The sequence below is a fragment of the Columba livia genome, chromosome 1 (assembly GCF_036013475.1).
Source record: "Columba livia isolate bColLiv1 breed racing homer chromosome 1, bColLiv1.pat.W.v2, whole genome shotgun sequence".
NCBI lineage: Eukaryota > Metazoa > Chordata > Aves > Columbiformes > Columbidae > Columba > Columba livia.
The window spans coordinates 85,185,048-85,202,969 of record NC_088602.1 but is presented as its reverse complement, the minus strand read 5'-3'; the positions used below and the strand labels follow the sequence as shown (position 1 = coordinate 85,202,969).

General features: G+C 44.3%; 1 protein-coding gene across 1 annotated transcript; it reads right to left on the bottom strand.

The window, feature by feature from the left end:
- Positions 1 to 323: 323 nt before the first annotated feature.
- Positions 324 to 17,619, bottom strand: POGLUT1 (protein O-glucosyltransferase 1). Its single transcript, XM_065065257.1, has 11 exons — positions 17,461 to 17,619; positions 17,056 to 17,146; positions 12,557 to 12,700; positions 11,980 to 12,115; positions 9,295 to 9,416; positions 7,592 to 7,651; positions 6,452 to 6,551; positions 5,654 to 5,712; positions 3,396 to 3,563; positions 2,833 to 2,889; positions 324 to 2,200 (listed from the first exon to the last, which is right to left on the bottom strand). Exons 1-11 carry the CDS (start codon positions 17,531 to 17,533, stop codon positions 2,044 to 2,046), a joined length of 1,167 nt encoding a protein of 388 aa, XP_064921329.1. The 5' UTR covers positions 17,534 to 17,619; the 3' UTR covers positions 324 to 2,043.
- Between the last annotated feature and the right edge of the window lie 303 nt (positions 17,620 to 17,922).

Here is a 17,922-nt window from a genome sequence, read left to right as displayed (position 1 = left end):
TGGTTTAAGAATGCGGGAAAAAGAGGAGAGAGGAGAGAGAGGAGAGAGGAGAAGAAAAAAAAGGAAGGGAGAGGAAGGGAGAGAAGAAAAAAGAAAAAGAGATAAAAAAGAAGAAAGGGATCAGACTGAAAATTCCCCAGTTCACACAGGTGTCTGACCAGCATAAGTTTCCAGCCATAGTGGCTGGAAGTAGAGACACCCTGAATATTGCTGTGACAGAGAAGAAACAGAAATACACGCTTCACCATCTTCAGGGAAACAGCTGGGGGCTATCCAGATGTTTTATCACAACTCCGGCTAAGCAACGATGAATACAGCAAAACTCAGTTTTTGTCTGTTTTATTCCAAAAAGCATTTCATAAAAAGTATTTAAAAAAAAAATTATATGTAGCTGTTTCAGTTTCTCAGACTGCTATCTCTGCCTTGACTGAAAATACAAAACCAGAAAAACCCTTCAACTCTTGCACAGTTCTTTTCCTCAGAAACCAGGCTGTTTGAGTACCCTGATGATCCAGGCACCGGTCATGTAACCGGCACACTGCCCCAGCAACCGGCACTTGACAAACAGCGCTGGATGTCACGTCCCCGTGGCAGGGTCCAGCAGCGCCCCGAGGCTTGTGTGTGGGCACATACATGTGGAGGTGCACTTGGCGTTATCGTTCCGTGTAGCGTTTTCCTCCTCTCTGATCCAAGCTGACTGCAGAGGAGAGCAGGAGCTGCTGCTATGACTCTTCCATCAACGTGCTGCTTCCTAAGCCATGAGGCCGCTTTACCGTCACGGGTGCTCACCCCGGAGGCAGCAGCCCTCCTGGGATCCCATGCTGCTGCCCTCCCTCTTCCGAGCACCTGTCTGGATGCCAGAGATAATGCTGCTTCCTACCAGGACTCTCAACTCAGGGGGGCACAAAGCATTCTAGAAACTGCACTCCCTCTGAGCTGAGCAGCCTGTAGCGGGCATAAATACAGCGAGCGCAAGCAACCTGTGACTGAGCTCAGAATGAGTAATGTGAGGAGTAGCTGCCACCGTGTGACCGAAGACATTCCCTCAACCAGACTGAAAAAGGAGTGTAAACAGCAGTGGGAAAGAAAAGCAAACACTGAAGTGAGCAGATGTGTTACTAGCCTCAGAAAAAAACAACAAACAAAAAACCCCACAACCCTAGGAAGATAACAGAGAGGATCAGAGCAGAGGATCTGTGAAGATATGGGAAAAAGAAGATCTGACTCTGCCTCTGTGTATACTTTCTCTGGGCTCTTAAAGATGCCTGGCCAGCCAACTGGTGTTCCCAGGGGCCCAGTGGCTATGCAGACACCCAGCTCAGCTGTCGGAGGATGAACCGTCTTTATCTCAGTTGCCAACTGCTCGACTCTGCTACGCAGCCTTAGCACTGCAGCAACATCATCACCCCCAGCCGCTTCCCCATGAGGTAGGTAGTTTACCTGCGCAAGGATCCTTTGTCCTTTCAGTGGCACATCAAAGCCTCACCATCAGCCCCTAAAACCTGACACAAACATAAGCTCCAGGCTATCTAAAAACATCACCCCAAATCCCCAGTACCTGCTTCTGTCAGAGAACACCTAATACCCTAAACGCTATCACACAGGTGAGAAAACATCGACAATTTGCTAAAAAATGGGGACGTATCTCCCAGCTGATTGTAGCTGACAGTCTGTGTACCTTGCCCACAAGTACAGAGGACTTGGTAAAAAGTCCAGTAAAATTAACAGAAAGGCTTCTCATTGACTGAATGGGATTTAGGATCATTCTGAAATGGGTAGTAACTAAATCCCAAATGCTAACAGCCCTCTTCCAGACATGAAGATCACTGCCCCATTTAATAGCCATAATCCAACATTCTACTTAACATTCCTATGGTGACAGTATGACCGCGTCCCGCTGTACAAGAACAATTTCAAAGTCAGCCTATTGCTGTTCTCCTAGTGTAAAGGGTGAGAAGTCTGAGAGAACAAGAAATAAGATACACTGATCTTCAGATTTCCACAGAGATCAGTTTGAGCTGAAGAGGAAAAACAGAGGAGTCTCTATAGTTCTGTTTTCAGCCATTCAGAAGTGATCTCGCTGTAGCTCTTCCTCCTTTTCACTTTGTAAGTCAAGGTTTGGGAATATTCAGACAGCAGATGCTCCCAGTAGCAAGAGACATCCTCCATCTGCAAGTGCTCAGTGATGAATTGGCGTCCCCTAGAGATACACAAGGCACAGTCAGAACCAATTTCCAGTTCCTACAAGACTCTTTTGTTTTGCTTTATATGTATATCAACTTTCACTCTTCCGTGTTTCAAATGAGAAACAACATGCACCGCTCTGTACCGTCTAGTTTAATTTCACATTTTTCATTCACGCTCACAGCTCTGACAGTTGCAGTGCTTTTGTTATCCTCAAGATGGTATTTGTTATCTGGGATAATAAATATCAGCTTTCACATATCAGATACAGCCTGAGCAGCACCGATGCAATGCTGCCTCAGAAGCCAGTCACTGCCAGCCTGGATACATTATGCTTATAACACAGACACGGTTCCCAGGGGCCAACTCGCCTCATACTGAGAAGAAAGCTCCCAGCTTCTGAGAGCTTTCAGTGGGGTTCCTGACATGGGTCACATGTGAACCAAAGACCGAAGCATATAATTTCGTTCTCCGCTTCCCCCTGCTTATTACGAGTTCCTCAACTCTCCTGCTGTTATTGCAGAAGATCTGTTATACTGCACCCTATTAATACTATGGTTGTCTCTGAGAGGTAACCCCTTCAAAAGCTACATAAGAAAATGCTTTGGAAGAAGAGTGTCTGATAGCCAGAAGGAACACACAACTTACCTCTCTGAGATTTCTTGTGCTATAGCATCATTTTCCTTTACAAATTGCAACAGCTCCCTAAAATTAAGACAAAAAAATGCTATGAAACAAGTAGCTCAAAGGAGAACACTGTCCCTTAGCTAAACTATAGTGGAGGATGAGATTAAGGATCTACAGCTGAGTGGGGGACTGGTGCTCCTCATTTAAGAGCACAGAAGAAACCTGCCAATCTCAGTTGTTCCATATCAGTTCTGGACAGCATGCTGAAATCTGGGAGCCAACACATTTTTGGCCCTGCAATACATTCCTCTTCCCCTCACCCATGCTGCAAATTTAAGTGCCCAACGCCTGTGGCTTTCAGTGAGGGTAATAGACCTCCACACCCCAGCGAAACTGTTCTAAGAAATATAAGCACAGGATTCTTCAGGGGCAGCAATGAAACGAACATGACCTCCACGAGCCTCTGTCTGATGCTTACAGTGGAGGCACTTCTTAGCATGATACCAACGAAACTGCCCTCCCAAACACACCAGTGTTTTCCTGTGGCACACAGTGCTCCCCTGAGCACATCTGAGGTCTCACACCTGACGTTAGAGAGGTCTGATCGGACTGGGATGTAGTGGACCCAAGGCTTCAGCTGTGGGTAGAAGAACTCCAACCACTCTTCTCCAACATGGAAGACGAGCGAACCACACAAGAAAAGGTGTTTCAGACGGAAACTGGCAGCCACTCCCCGGAAATTAAACAGATACCTTCAAAAGGAGAAGCAAAGAGAGGGACCTGATCACACTTGGCATTTAGTGAGGAAATGCACTGAGCAGTTGGGCTGCGAGGTGGGGAGCAGATGGGGGTCTCCCTCCCACTAAGCCAGGCACCTGTTGCTGAAACTAAGGCAAGACGTTTATGTGAAGCTCCTCACAGGCAAGGTGAGCTAAGTTAAGGATGTGCTAGGTGAGCTGCCGCTGCCTGTCAAAACTGAGGCTAAAAATCAAGGTGTGCTGCTTTACCTCTGATAAAGACACCTCGCTGCGACAAACTAAAAGAGGCCTCATGGACAGCTGCCAACAAGGCAGGGAAGGTCACAATGTGGATGCTGATCCTGTGACTCTACACTTCAGAGAATTTCTTACCACAAGGAGCTTTTTCCCAATTCTCTGTTGTCTTGGAGTGAGCTTTTTTGTTCATTGTTCTGCTTTGCCACATCTATCTTGGTTGGGTTTTGTTTTGTTTTTTCCTCTGGGATTCTGCTTTAATCTGAATTAATTGCTTCATATTAACTTGGGAATGCAACCCTAGGAGGTTAAACAGGCTAGCACACAACAGATGGACTTTGCAGATAACAAAGAATCCACAATTTTGTTTCCCATATTTTCTGCCAAGTTAGTAAAGTGGGCTTGACTGGGGGAGGATTTCTCGTAGCGAACTGTATCTCAGAGGGATGTTTGTTTGCTTACTTGCTTGCATTTTTAAACCCACATTTCTCCAATTATATGGAAAGCTGTTTTTCCTGTGGGTAAAACCCCTCAGTACATAGAAATAATCTTTGAAGTTGAACATTTTGGGCTGGAGGAAGGGAGTTCTTCCTTTAATTAAGTTATTTGGGGTAAAATGGGGATTATATATTATATATGTTTGGCGTGAGATGGAAATTACAGCTAAACTTAGTTCAGCAGTAAGTTACAAGGAATAAACCTGAAATTATCTTGCATCCTTTGTATTACCTAGGAGCTCAGGGCAGGGATGAGGAGCTTGCTGTATTAGTAACTGAACAAATACATGTAGAGAAGTGACAAGAACAGGGGTCTGGAAGTGAGGAGATGCCCCTGCCCAATTCCAGACACATCTTCACCATCTGTGACCTCAGCCAGGTCATGGGGGCTGCTCTCAGACATTCTGGTATAGCACCAACACTGAAGAAAGTGGAGAGAAGTGCACGTCGACCCTACCAGACCCGAGCTATGAGAAAAGCGTGTGAGAATGCCTTGGCCCATACTGTGCGAGGGGCTTAGGAGGCATCAGGAATTGGAAAGTCTCTGTGTAACAGAAGGGAGAAATCTGGGCAACAGTCTAGTGAAATATAAAATGAGACAAGTCAATCACATTTGCACAAAAACACAAATCCAGCCAAATGACTGAGTTCTTCTATCAGCAGATTCTAGCTGGTAGAATCGTAACTAGGCAATTTTAAAGCAAAACGTCAGACATACAAGTACATACACACTAAGAGGATGTTTTGGTTCTTTTACACAGAAACCCACAATATTACACCAAAAAGCCCTCCCTAAAGTAGTTACAAAACAAAATAAAAACCACAATCTCCCAAACAACATACAATGTATGGATCAATACTGTATCTACTTAATTGTATTTCCCGTTGTCTCTTTTACTATATACATCCAATGGCAACACTTGCCCCAGTATGCATCTAAAGATGATTCCTTAGTTCCATATGTCTTTGAAGACAGTAATGCTACCACTGTAGCACTGAAAAAATAATTTGGAACACACAACTTGTTACAGGAACACAAAGAACAATGGAAAGAAAGCCCTTCTTACTAGAAAAATAAAATAAGATTTTCCATCTATATGTTTATTAGCGACCTAAGACCTTTACTTTCCCCAAAGCACTTTATTTCTCCTAACCTGACGTAGGAAAACTGATACTGGAAGAGGCTATGCTAAGCTCCCCAATTTTTAACCACTTTGTGTCTTTTCACAGTCTTTCCTGTCTGCATGGAGCTGGTCACTGGAATCAGGTCTTAAGATACAAAGAGACCTTATACCATGCAAGGAAAGAAATAACCCATAGCCCTTGAACAGCTTTACTAATCAAAACTCTTACTTGTATTTGCAGTGATCAACCAGTGGAATTTCCTTTGCAGGAGGCTTCCCTAAGGTGTCCTTAAAATAAACAGAATTTTTACAAAATCAGTAAATTTTATATAGTGATTTCATATTTGCTTTCCTTCTCAGAAACAAAGCTGAAGTCTCAAAACCCTCCATTCCCACTTCTGAGAAAACCTTCTCTGGTGGGCTTTTAGAAGAATTATGAAGAATTTGCGGCCCTTCAAACAAGAAAAAAAAATCGGTAAATTACACACTGCGTGTAAGCAAATGCCAGCACAAATACACTAATGATAATGTTTAGCTGGCAGCTACAGGGTGGAAAACAGCTTGGACAATGGACTATGCGAAGCCAAGTGTAAACAGATTAGCCAAGACAGTCTGGAGAGAGCTGGACTGTGGACTAAGTATGGAACTAAAACATTATCAGCAACAGTTATCAGAAAGACCAAGCAATGGAAATGACAGAAAAAGGTTTAAAAAGACTGACAACACCACACAGGCAGCTTGAGGCTAGAAGGGGAAGAATCGGATTGGCATAGATTTTCTTCTGTGTGCTAGTTTCCTTGAACAAGAAGCGTAGATGGGAGAAAAATGTTTGACCTCTAAGGCTCTAGAGACTCCTTCCTTTCATTGGTCAGAGAGATGTGGCCATCAAGGGATCTACAAGCCCCCCTTAATCTAGACAATCACCCACAACTTTCCACCAAGATGCACCTCTACCATCAAAGCCCTCATGTAGTGCGACCCCTTCTGGCCTTCACACTCAAGATCCTGACAGATAACACCCACAAACCTTCTCAGATTTCCAAGCTTGGTTTTTAGTGTACTCAGCATCAACAAGTTCAGGATTTTCGCGAGACAGTAGAATGAGGGGATCTCTTTCAGGGCTCGTTCTGCAAAAGAAATGCTGTATCAGTCATTGCCAATCCACCTGACCCAATGCAGCTAACAAACAACAAGACTCAAGATCCTGCCCCTTTATGAGTCTGATCTCACTATGTGCCCCAAAAACATTATTAAGTGCCTATCACACAGTGTATTTCTGTCCAAGGGCGTATAAGCGGAAGAGAATGAGTTATATGTACCGAAATTATTCGGGGCCCTGTTTCTTTATTTCACTTACTAAATATTTCATAGCATGATTTAAGCAACTCCCAGGACAAATCAGCAGAGATGTTGTTTCCTTCAGGCCTTATCTGAGGGGTGCCAAATATTTTAACTCCCTTCTAAGTCAGAGAGCTAAGAAATGTTAAGCATCTTCAGCACTTGATCGCTCTGACACTAATTTAAAACACTACTGATAAGCAAGGTTATTACATCCCCAAAACTCACACCTCATCATCTCCTGAGCCTACCTAGTAAGACTTCAAATCTATCCCTATTGGGGATGGAGGAGGAACAAGGTGTTGGAGGAACAAAAAGGGTTAACACTGTTTTCAAACTGTCACTGAAGAGAGGGTAAAAATAATCTTCTCTAATACCCCACCACTTAGGTAACTTAAACCAAGAATACTTGTTGATTCCCTGTCAAGCACTTGGCATAGAGAATAAAGTATTCATACTGGCAAGAAGCATGCGTGTCAGTATAAAACCTTTAAATTTGTATCATGCACCTGCAGTTCACTTCAGAGAACAAAACAAGCTGGTTCCTAGTGTGACAGTTTTACTCCTTAAGAAATAACGTAGCAAATCCATCACAACTTCTTTTTCCAATACTAGACTCATTATAATGAACTAGTTGCAAATAGCAATTCTCACAGAGAATCACTAATGGTGAAATGCTGCTGTATAAAATGTCTCAATTTCCTTACTTTTAAAAAAATACACTCTGGGTTACACTTGTTTAGGTCTTGAAGGTACAGAAACTTCTTCATACAGACAGTTGTCATGGTCTATGTTAGTAGAATCTCCTGCTAGAAGAAAATATGCTCACCTTGATCCTCGGAAATATCCTTTAGAGATTTTTTTCATCCATGGCCATTTTTCTGCAGACCTGAAAGTATTGTTTATACATGGCAATAAATGATTTAATAAAACCATGAAACAGAGGCTCTCATCTATTTTCACAGCATGATCTCTTTTTTTTATTCTTTTTTTTTTTTTTTAAGGAAATCACTTTCTTCACTATAGCAGAAAAAAACTCCCAGCCAGGTTCAATGAAACAGGTTTTCCTGTGAATACTGTGTTTAAGGCAACATGATACAGGCCACTTTTCAGAACACCTTTCAGTCAAAACATTGAATTACACACAACTCCCTCACCAGACCTTTAAGGACATTAAAATTTAACTAAAATTTGAATGCACTTTTTGCATTGTTGCTTTATCTTTTGGTACTTCACTGAATATGAATAATGCAAAATAACTAGAGTTTCTAATCACCTTTGTTTCCCATTAAAAACAAAAAAAAAAAAAAACAAACAAAACAAAAAACAACAACAAAAAAAACACCAACAAAAGAACACACACAAAAAAAACCCAAAACAAACAAGCAAGCAAGCAAACAAAACAGCAACAAAAAGGCCTGCATGGTGTTTCACATTTAAAGCACGAGGGTTCATTGTTTTGCCAAATAACTTTCACTTTAAATCTAAGGGTATCTTCAAAACAGCTGTTCATGTTTTATTTCTGTCAGTGCAGTCACCTGCCTCCCTCTGGGGAACTCCTTGTTGTATTTTTTTGTCACACCTGGCTTGACATGTAGATCCTGATTCCCAAACTGATCTGTGCAGGTCAAGCTTTGCATCTGCTTGTAACCCAGTGACATAAGCAGGGTTCAGTGGGAAAGCAGGGACAAGTAAATGCTTTGGACCTTCATTATACTATATCACATTATATCATCAGCTATGATCTATCAGCTATAGATCTTCAGATTCTGAAGCGGAAAACGTTTAGTCTCGCGTTCTGATGTTAAGTGACTGACATTAAGGTGTTGGGTTTTTTCTTGTTATGTTTCTCTGTTCACTCACTGTTGCATATTGTTTGTCACTCTCCATGGGAAACAGCCCCTTATTCTGCTAATAGTCAAAGATCCTGCCAAAAGAAAGACTCCCAGTCAGAAACATCTTCTGTCTTACTATCGGCCCAGTAATGACTCTTGATTCTTGGGAATGATTCCAGGTTTCTCTATTGCATAACACTCAAATAAAAGGAGATCTAAAGAAGGCTTTTCTTTACCCTTCCAGACGCTTATACAAACATCCTGTATCATCCCTGCAGTGAAAAAACCACAGGTCTTTACAGAAGTACTTGGAAACAAAGGAAAATATTTCCATGTGTCAGGGGAGATTTCTGCAGGCAAAAGATAACTGCTGCTTTATTGACAAACCCTCTCCCAGCAAAAATGATAGTTATCTGGCCCTGATAGCATGAATAATGTGTCTACTTTATCCTCTGCATTCCTTACCAAACTGTTGGAAACAGAGAAGCTAATTATAGCTTGTAGTGACATCACCTAAGGTTTCCATGGAGAATTCTTACACAGCATTTAAGTTGTGTGCAGGACACACCACAAGCCAACAGACCTACGACCTTGGACTTCAACATTGCCCTAATGCTTTCCAGTGCTAGCTGGCTTTTACTCTGAATTGGTTTTCCATTAAAACCCCCACACACACATATCCATTTGCAAAACATACCTTCTGAGGTCTTCTCTCATGAGGTCCCAGCGTCCTAAACCTGTTGGGTAAATTGGCCAGACAGCTGGTCCTCCTTCCCAAAATGTCCAGGCAGGATACATGATATCATTGTATTCGGGTGTCTTAAGAAAAAGGAGAGTAATGTAAGAAAAAGAGTGACATCTATTTCAGTTTACTGACTAAGCCTGCCAGGAATGAACATCCTTTCTGGGAGTTCTTTCAGCTTTCTCCATTACTGTTCCATAACCAGAATGAGAGCTTTGTGGTCGTGGTGGTGTTGCTGGGGTTCCTATAACGACAACCTAATATTGAAACGTTTCCATGATTTTAAAAAGGCTGTGTCTTGCTGCATGACAGCACAGGACTCCCATGTTAGAAAATAACAAAAGAGATCCATCATATAGCTGATTAGTAAATAGCAGAAGACCTGTGCTCCACTCACCTTTGTGCCTGTGTGTATTTTCTACTGTTCATAAGTTAAGAGGCATTATTATCTCCTTAGAGAAAGGTACACATATAGATACTTTGACATTTAGGTTTCTAACACTTCAGTTCATTCCAGCCTTCCTAGAGATCACTTAACAATTCACTGTAACAAATATACAGGTCATGTAGGAATTTCAGTTTCTCACTCCCACTTGTATGTTTAAATCCCTATTTAATCAGAGGGAAGATCAGCACTTAAGTAAGACTAAACGCTTTCAAGAAACTAGACTATAGGTCACTTCCTTGCACTAGTAGTGAACTTACAACTATGCATCTATCTGTCACCTGGAGATCAACTGGAGAGAGTCCAAGGCCACCAAGATAGGAGATTGGTGCACATGATGTATGAACAGAGCCTGAGGAATGGCTTTGTTCATGCCCGGTAAGAAGAGGCTTGGGATTATCTAAATGCTATATCTTACTACCTAATGGGAGAGAAGACGGAGACAGACTCTTTTCAGAAGTGCAGAGATAGAATGAGAGTCAACAGGCTTGGATCACAAGAAGGGAAATTCCAGTTACATACTGGGAAACATGCTTTTGCTTTGAGGGAGGTCCAACACTGGCTGTGGGCACCCTGTACCCAGGAATGACCAGAACCAGGCAGGACACAGCCTGGAGTGCCCTGATCTGTTATAGCTGGTCCTGCTCTGAGTGAGGTGATGGACTCGGTGACCTCCTCAGGTCCCTTCTAACTTCAGTTTGTGCTTCTACGATCTGCTCCTTCTCCATCCTTCTATAAACAGGCATTCATAAAAAACCGTGACAGCTCCACCAATACCCCAGGGTCAGCCTTCTGATATGCAGAATAGGACAAACCTCCAATCTGCTTTCAGCCTTAGAAAACACCCTGGACCAGCATCCTATAGCCTTCCAAACACTGGCAGGTTAAATGTGAGCTGTGCTTTGGTCACTGGGTTTCAGTTGAGGACATGGCTGAGGTTACAGTTGAGATATGGGACAATGGTGACTGGAGAATATGGGACAACGGTGACTGGAGAATATGGGATGGGACAACGGTGACTGGAGAACTCGGTTTCTTGTGGGGACCTGCAAGGCATCTGGGGGCAGGATTATGAATATGGCTGCAAAGATTAAACTCCTGCAACCTGTTCTGTGTTAATTTGGGTTCTGCCGGTTAGAGCTAAGGTTGTCAATGGTCGAGGGGCAAGACAATTAGCTTTACGCCTGGCAGTGAATGTGGTTAATGAATGACAGTGTTTGTGATGTTGTAGTGAAATTCTAGAGAGAGTTTTAGGATGGCTGGGGACTAGGCAATAGTTATGGGTCATATTACTGTTCAGACTGCACAAGCTGAAGACCTGGGTTCAGAGTAAGATGCTACAAGTTAGCAGAAACAGAATAGAGTCTGAACTAGCAAGAGAAAATGGTCTGTTGTTTCTTTTTGCACCTTACTGTCTCTGCTGGGCTTCAGCCAAAGATGGGATTGTGATCAGGGTTAGGTAGCAATAGTGCAGGACTGGGGCACATTTGGCATACACTAAATAAAAGCAAGTTTAGCTGAAGCTTCAGGTGTAACAGTATTTTGTTGAAAGGGATAAGACACTATGTTACAGTGACGTTTAACAATGGGAGAGGTAGGAAAGCATATGGGAGGGCTCTTGAGTCTGGGAACAGAGAAGCAGAGAGAGATGTCTCTATGTGTGTGTACATCTCTGCATGTATGTGCAGGTGGGAAAGGGAATCCGGGAAAAAGGGTTCACAGGATACAGCAATATTACTGAAAAGAAGATAAGAAACATTTATCTGTGCTACCAAAAAAGAGGACTAAAATATTCACATTAAATGACATTAACTCTATGACAGCTGATCAAAAATTCTTAACAATGCTGATTAAATTAAATTGATGTAGTTACGGCTACAATTTTAACAGAAGAGTTCTAGCAAATGACAGTGATACTGACACATAGCCCATCCAGCTGTGCATCATTCCACTGTGGCAGCAGTACGTTTTTTGACCTGGCAGAGGAAGTAATGAAAGGAAAAACTGTTCAATTGAATAAATCTGCAAGTCTGTCTCACAGAAAACTGGAAGTGAAAGGAAACATAAAGAGCAAAAAAGAGCAAGCAATTTTGATGCACAGAAAATCCGTGGGGAACCATCCTCAAAAATACATTCCCAAGAGGAAGGAGAACACACATGTCACAGAAATGCTCAGCTTTTAAAGGTGTGCCCACCTTACTGAAGGAGAAGATTGGGATGACAGGTTTCATCCACTTGGGGACCTGAGGGTAGTCTCGCACATTGATCACCATTTCCATGTCAGGGAGGCGGCTGATGATCTCCAGAAGGAAATGCTCAACTCCACTGCATCTGTGGAGAAACGACATACAGCAAAGAGCTATAAGGAGAAGGGAGAATCCTGCAGTCTCTTGCAGGCCTTTCTCTCTGCACAGGAGCAGAAGAGATGGTGAGCCTGAACCATATCATGATGTAGGCTGGGAACTGCCTATACCAGCTGCTGAGCCTCAACACAGTACAGACAGCACTGAAGCAACCCATCCTGTTAAATCTGGCCTGATCAGCAGCTTTCTTTGGGATCCCATAACCAAACAACCTTTTCTACACTGAAGTCCAACAATGACATTCACCTCTTGCTACATTTAAGCCTCATACATAATTTTCTAGGCTCCTGCTCCAATAAGGAATTCACACCTCTGAAATATCATTGTGCTCAGTGACTTTGAACTCATCAGATTTGGAAGTACTCCCGCGTCCCAGCTGCGGAGGCAAGATCTTCTGCACAGCTCTTACCTTGCAGGGAACAAGCAGTCCTGCTCACGGTACAACTTGTTCTTAACGATTTGGTAGTGTGTCCCGAGCTTCCGGCTCACCACATCTGATATTATCTCCTTGGAAATGCCACCTCGAAAGGGAGCCAGGTCCTGCTTCCAGACACTGAAACAAAACAATCAGCCATTATTATGTACAGTAGGGAGGATACTGTGCATTGAATAACTGCAGTATACAGAACAGACTTATAGCTAAAGCAAGCTCTGTGTAGCTTCCAGGAGCTATGGTACATGTGGCATAACGAAGAATTTAAGTCACTTACGCAGAGACTCAAAGGTCCAATCTTCACTCATTGATTATGTGCTATTTGCCTGACAGAAAGCCCAGCACAGGTCTGAGGCTAAATCAACTTGGACAACTCTAGCTACTCTCCAAGAAAGCACCTTACACACCGTGACAGGTTATGGGTAAAAGCCTTCAGCTGACTTAAACTTTGAGTTGCAAAGCTTGTGCTCTGGCTTTCCATAAATGATGGGCCACACCAAGACCAAACTCCTCACGTAATGTCACGCTATTTAGACATTAAAAGAAAGTAAGAGTCTAGTTGCAAGGAGCAGCATCACCAAATAACGCTGTGTCCACTGAAAGCCAGCCCAGCAGGAGAGACCTATGTAGCATGTGATCTGTGACATCTGCACATCACCAGTGAGCTCCAGGAATGCAGTATGAAAACATAAACCTAACATACATAAGAAAATGCATAAGAAGGATGCAGTGCAGAGAAAAGTCCCATCAGAGTTCCAGACCCGAGCGGACGGAGGAAGAAATGCAGCCGACTCAATATGAGTGATAAAGCATACTTCAACTTTATTGATGCACTAAGCTGGTTTATATAAGACTTACAATAATTATGCATACTCGTCATCTATTAATTGGATAGTATACAGTAATTATGCCTACTCGTCTTCTATTGATTGGATAGTATACATAATGAGCTCAACCTTCTTGTGGTTTCTCTGGAATGCAACCTCCTCACCCTGCTAGAGATAATTCCCCAGCTTGTTTATCTAAACGCTCAGCTGAACCAGAGAGCAACCGCTCAGTACTTTTCCACTATGCTACACCAGGCTCATGCTAACTGAGGCCTACTCATGTCAACTAAAATGGGCTCTGCTCGTACAGTTGCTTGGTGGACTCATGTCCATGCTCCTTGAGCCAATCCCCAACAATGCAGTTTATATAACTTTATTCTAAAGGTCCTCAGATTATAGAATCATTTCAGTTGGAAGAGACCATCAGGATCATCAAGTCCAACCATAACCTAACTCTAGCACTAAACCATGACCCTAAGAACCTCATCTAAATGCCTTTTAAACCCCTCCAGGGACGGTGACTCCACCACTTCCCAGGGCAGACTGTTCCAATGCCTGACAAACCTGTGAAGAAATTTTTCCCAATAACCAATCTGAACCTCCCCTGGTGCAACTTGAAGCCATTTCCTCTCATCCTATTGCTTGTTACTTGGGAGAAGAGACCAACAACCTCCACGTTGCAACCTCCTTTCAGGTAGTCGTAGGCAGCGATAAGGTCTCCCCTCAGCCTCCTTTTCTCCAGGCTAAACAGTCCCAGCTCCCTCAAGCTTGGAACAGTTAATGAATACTATCAGATTGTAACAACTATGGAGATGTCCTCCCCACTTTTGGCAGACACCGCATCAATGCCTTAGTTTAATACAGCACTGTTGGGGTGATCCAGCTGTGAGGGCAGTCAAACACCAGTACAAGTTGCACAAAGAGGCAGTGGAGTCTCTGTGCTTTAAGATATTCAAAACCTTACTGGACATAGTCCTGGCAACATTGCCTGAGCAGAGGTGTTGGTCTTGATCTCAGGAGACCCCTCCCAACCTCCAGGATTCTGCTATTTTGTAATCAGATAGAACCCAGAAAAACTTCAGAAAGAATTGCCATTGTGCAGATGGGCTGACCACAGATAAGCAGTGTGACAGGGATGCAAATGTAACAAGCTTGAGAACTCGAAAAAAGTTGAAGTGTTATGGCACACCCATGTCATTTTTGCCTAAGTGACAACTGAAAGGTAGCAAGGAACAAGACAGGGCCTTCAGTCTTTGGCCACTGAGTCGCAGAAGACTAGCTACAAGTAGAATTTGATATATGGTGAAAAGTACTGGCTTTCAGCATTCTGCTGCATAATTACAGAGTTCCAAATCGGCTATCAAAACGAACCAAGTTTCTTGAAAATCATACAGCATACATCCTGTATTATCTTCCCGGATTTTATTGTAATGCCTGTCACTATAGCAGTGCTCCTTGAAAACACTTAACTGAATGACTGTTTTAGCGAAAACTAGGTTTCAAGACTCACAGCAACCATAACTTCACATTACCATCAACTATCACGTTCTAAAGCAGATTTTGGAAGTTGTAACCACTTGGGAAAGTGTTCTACCCAAAGGTGGGCAGGAGATGGTGGAGTGTATGTTTAAAGATTAGGAGATGCCTTTAAGCTGTGTCTGAATTGGAACTTGGGAAAAAGATGGGAATGCTGAATTAAAAGAGACTCTTCCTCATCAATATTCAAGCACAGTGAAGATCAAAAACTCCAGAGTGTATAAACAGTTGCCCAATATGACTCATCCGATAGTAAAAGCACTCAATCTCCCCCTGCCCCCCGCCAAAATGAGTGAGCACATCTGGTACTTTTAAATAGGAGGCTTAAAGTTGGGCATCTGTGTTTCTGCATTTGGAATCCTAATTCTAAAGGCAGAAGAATATCTTGACTCTTCCCTGAGTTGCTTTTTATCATTTAAATAAAAACACTGCTCGAAGGCATCAAAACCCCCCAGTCCTACAATCTATGCCCACATGGCAGTGATGATCTACACACCTGCAATATCTGTCACGCTGCAGCCGTGCACTACCAGAGTGAACAGAAAGGAAGTTTGGTTTGGCTATGACTACATGGCAGGTCAGCCTGCACTTGCACTGCCGACAGTGGTTTTGCATCGCATGTGAGCCTCTAGCTCTCTGCACTAAATTCACTGTAGGGAGATTGGGCGAGCATTTCAAGTCAGAGTGCTGGCATTATGCATAATGCTCCATGGTTATTAAAAAAGAAAAAAACAAACCAGAACTTGTGAATGAGCTCTTGTTGGATGATGCTTTAGTCATGTGAAAGTCAGGTAGTTAAATATCCACCATCAATTCTATTCTCACAAGCAGTGAACTAAACTCCTAAAAAGAATGCTAAAAAGTACAACACACTACCATGCCAAATGGATCTGCGTTCTGTAACAACCCTTCTTAATCAAGCTATTCAGAATATTTTGCACATACTTGATTTCTTCCACTTTTAAAAGCCCACAAGAAAGACTTGTTAGCAACACTGCACTGACAGAGAAGGCAGAAGTGGATTGTTAATACAGAAACATCACCGACTGTGTATGGGTTTATTGTATGATCCTACATGAGATGCTGACATAGTGTTTGTTGCTCAGTCACAGCAGACAAGGACAGTGACCAGTCTGCAGATGGACACACCTTCTGTTGGACCTATGGAGGCTAACCTGTTTCACACAGAGCGATCCCGACCAGCTGGATCATTGGGCTCAGGCCAATTGTATGAGGTTCAACAAGGCCAAGTGCCAGGTCCTGCACTTGGGCCACAACAACCCCAGGCAGCGCTACAGGCTCAGGGAAGAGTGGCTGGAAAGATGACTAGTGAAAAAGGACCGGGGGGTGCTGACTGACAGCTGGCTGAATATGAGCCAGCAGTGTGCCCAGGTGGCCAAAAAGGCTAACAGCATCCTGGCTTGTATTGGGAATAGTGTGGCCAGCAGGACTAGAGAAGTGATTGTGCTGCTGTATTCAGCACTGGTGAGGCAGCACCCTGAATCCCATGTTCAGTTTTGGGCCCCTCATCATAAGAAAGACATTGAGGTACCAGAGAGCGCAGAGGAGGGTGACAAAGCTGGTGAGGAATTTGGAGCACAAGTCTGATGAAGAGCAGCTGAGGGAACTGGGGCTGTTCAGCCTGGAGAAAAGGAGGCTGAGAGGAAAACTTATCGCTGTCTACAACTACCTCAAAGGAGGCTGTAGCATGGAGGGTGTTGGTCTCTTCTCCCAGGTAACAAGTGACAGGATGAGAGGAAATGGCCTCAGATTGCACCAGGGGAGGTTTAGATTGGATATGGGGAAACATTTATTCACGGAAAGGGTTGTCAGGCATTGGTTTAAAAGATGTGTAGATGAGGCTCTTAGGGACATGGTTTAGTGACAGTGTTAGGAGATGATGGGGCTCAATGATCTTAAGGGTCTCTTCCACCCAAAATGATTCTATGATTAATAACCTCCTCCTTAAGAGCACTGTGACATATGATGGCTGCAGATGTGATACTTTAGAGCCCAAATATTCTACAGCCAATTCCCATCCATCAGTGCTGGCAAAAGCATTCCCTCCCATGGCCACTGGCCTGTGCAGTCAAAAGAAAATCAGTCTCTCACCTTTGGTGGCAGCTGCAATTCGCCTTTACACATGGCTTATAGACTTCCACAGCTTTCTTAATTTGGTCAGTTATCGCTTTCCATTTGGCATCTAAAACACACAGGCAGGGGAAAAAGCTAAAAGGAATTAATGCACTAAACTACCGCCGCGGCTAGCAGGAACTGACCATGATTTCTGGTCCGGCTGGCATCACGGCAAACAGCAACACAGCAACAATGCCACCGGGGCCAACCGGCTGAGGGGGCCGGGGAAGGGGCGGAGGAGGTTGAGGAGGCGACACGGGACGCTCGGGCTCCCGACAGGGACACCCACCACCGCCTCGGCCGCGAAACCGCGTCCCGTTCCCCCTCCCCCGGTAACACCCTCACGCCCAGGCGCCCCGAGGGGCCCCAGGCGCCGCTCACCTGCCGAGCCAGGCTCCAGCCACCACACGGCGGCCACCAGCAGCGCCCACAGGGCCAGCGCCGCCCGCCCCATGCCGCCGCCGACAGCACCGCCCTGCGCATGCGCGGCCCGCCGCCGGCGGGAGCGGCTGTGAGGCAGTGGTGCCCCGAGCAAAGATGGCGGCCGCCGCCGCCGGCCCCGCACAAAGATGGCAGCTAGGGGAGCGGGCGTTGTGCCGCGGCGCTTGATGGGAGCTGTAGTTCCCGCGGCGGCTGGGCGGCGATGCTGTCCCTCCCCACACAAGGCGTGTGTCTCCGCGGGGATCCCCGCGGGGGCGACGTCGTGGCCGCAGACGGCTTTTGCTACTTAAGGAAGTAAAGGCACTGGCGTGGAGAGGGCTGCGGTAGATGGGCACTGTGTTGCAAAAACATTCGCTGCCAAAAGCAAATCTGCGTGTGCATCTGTGATAGGCATAGAATCGA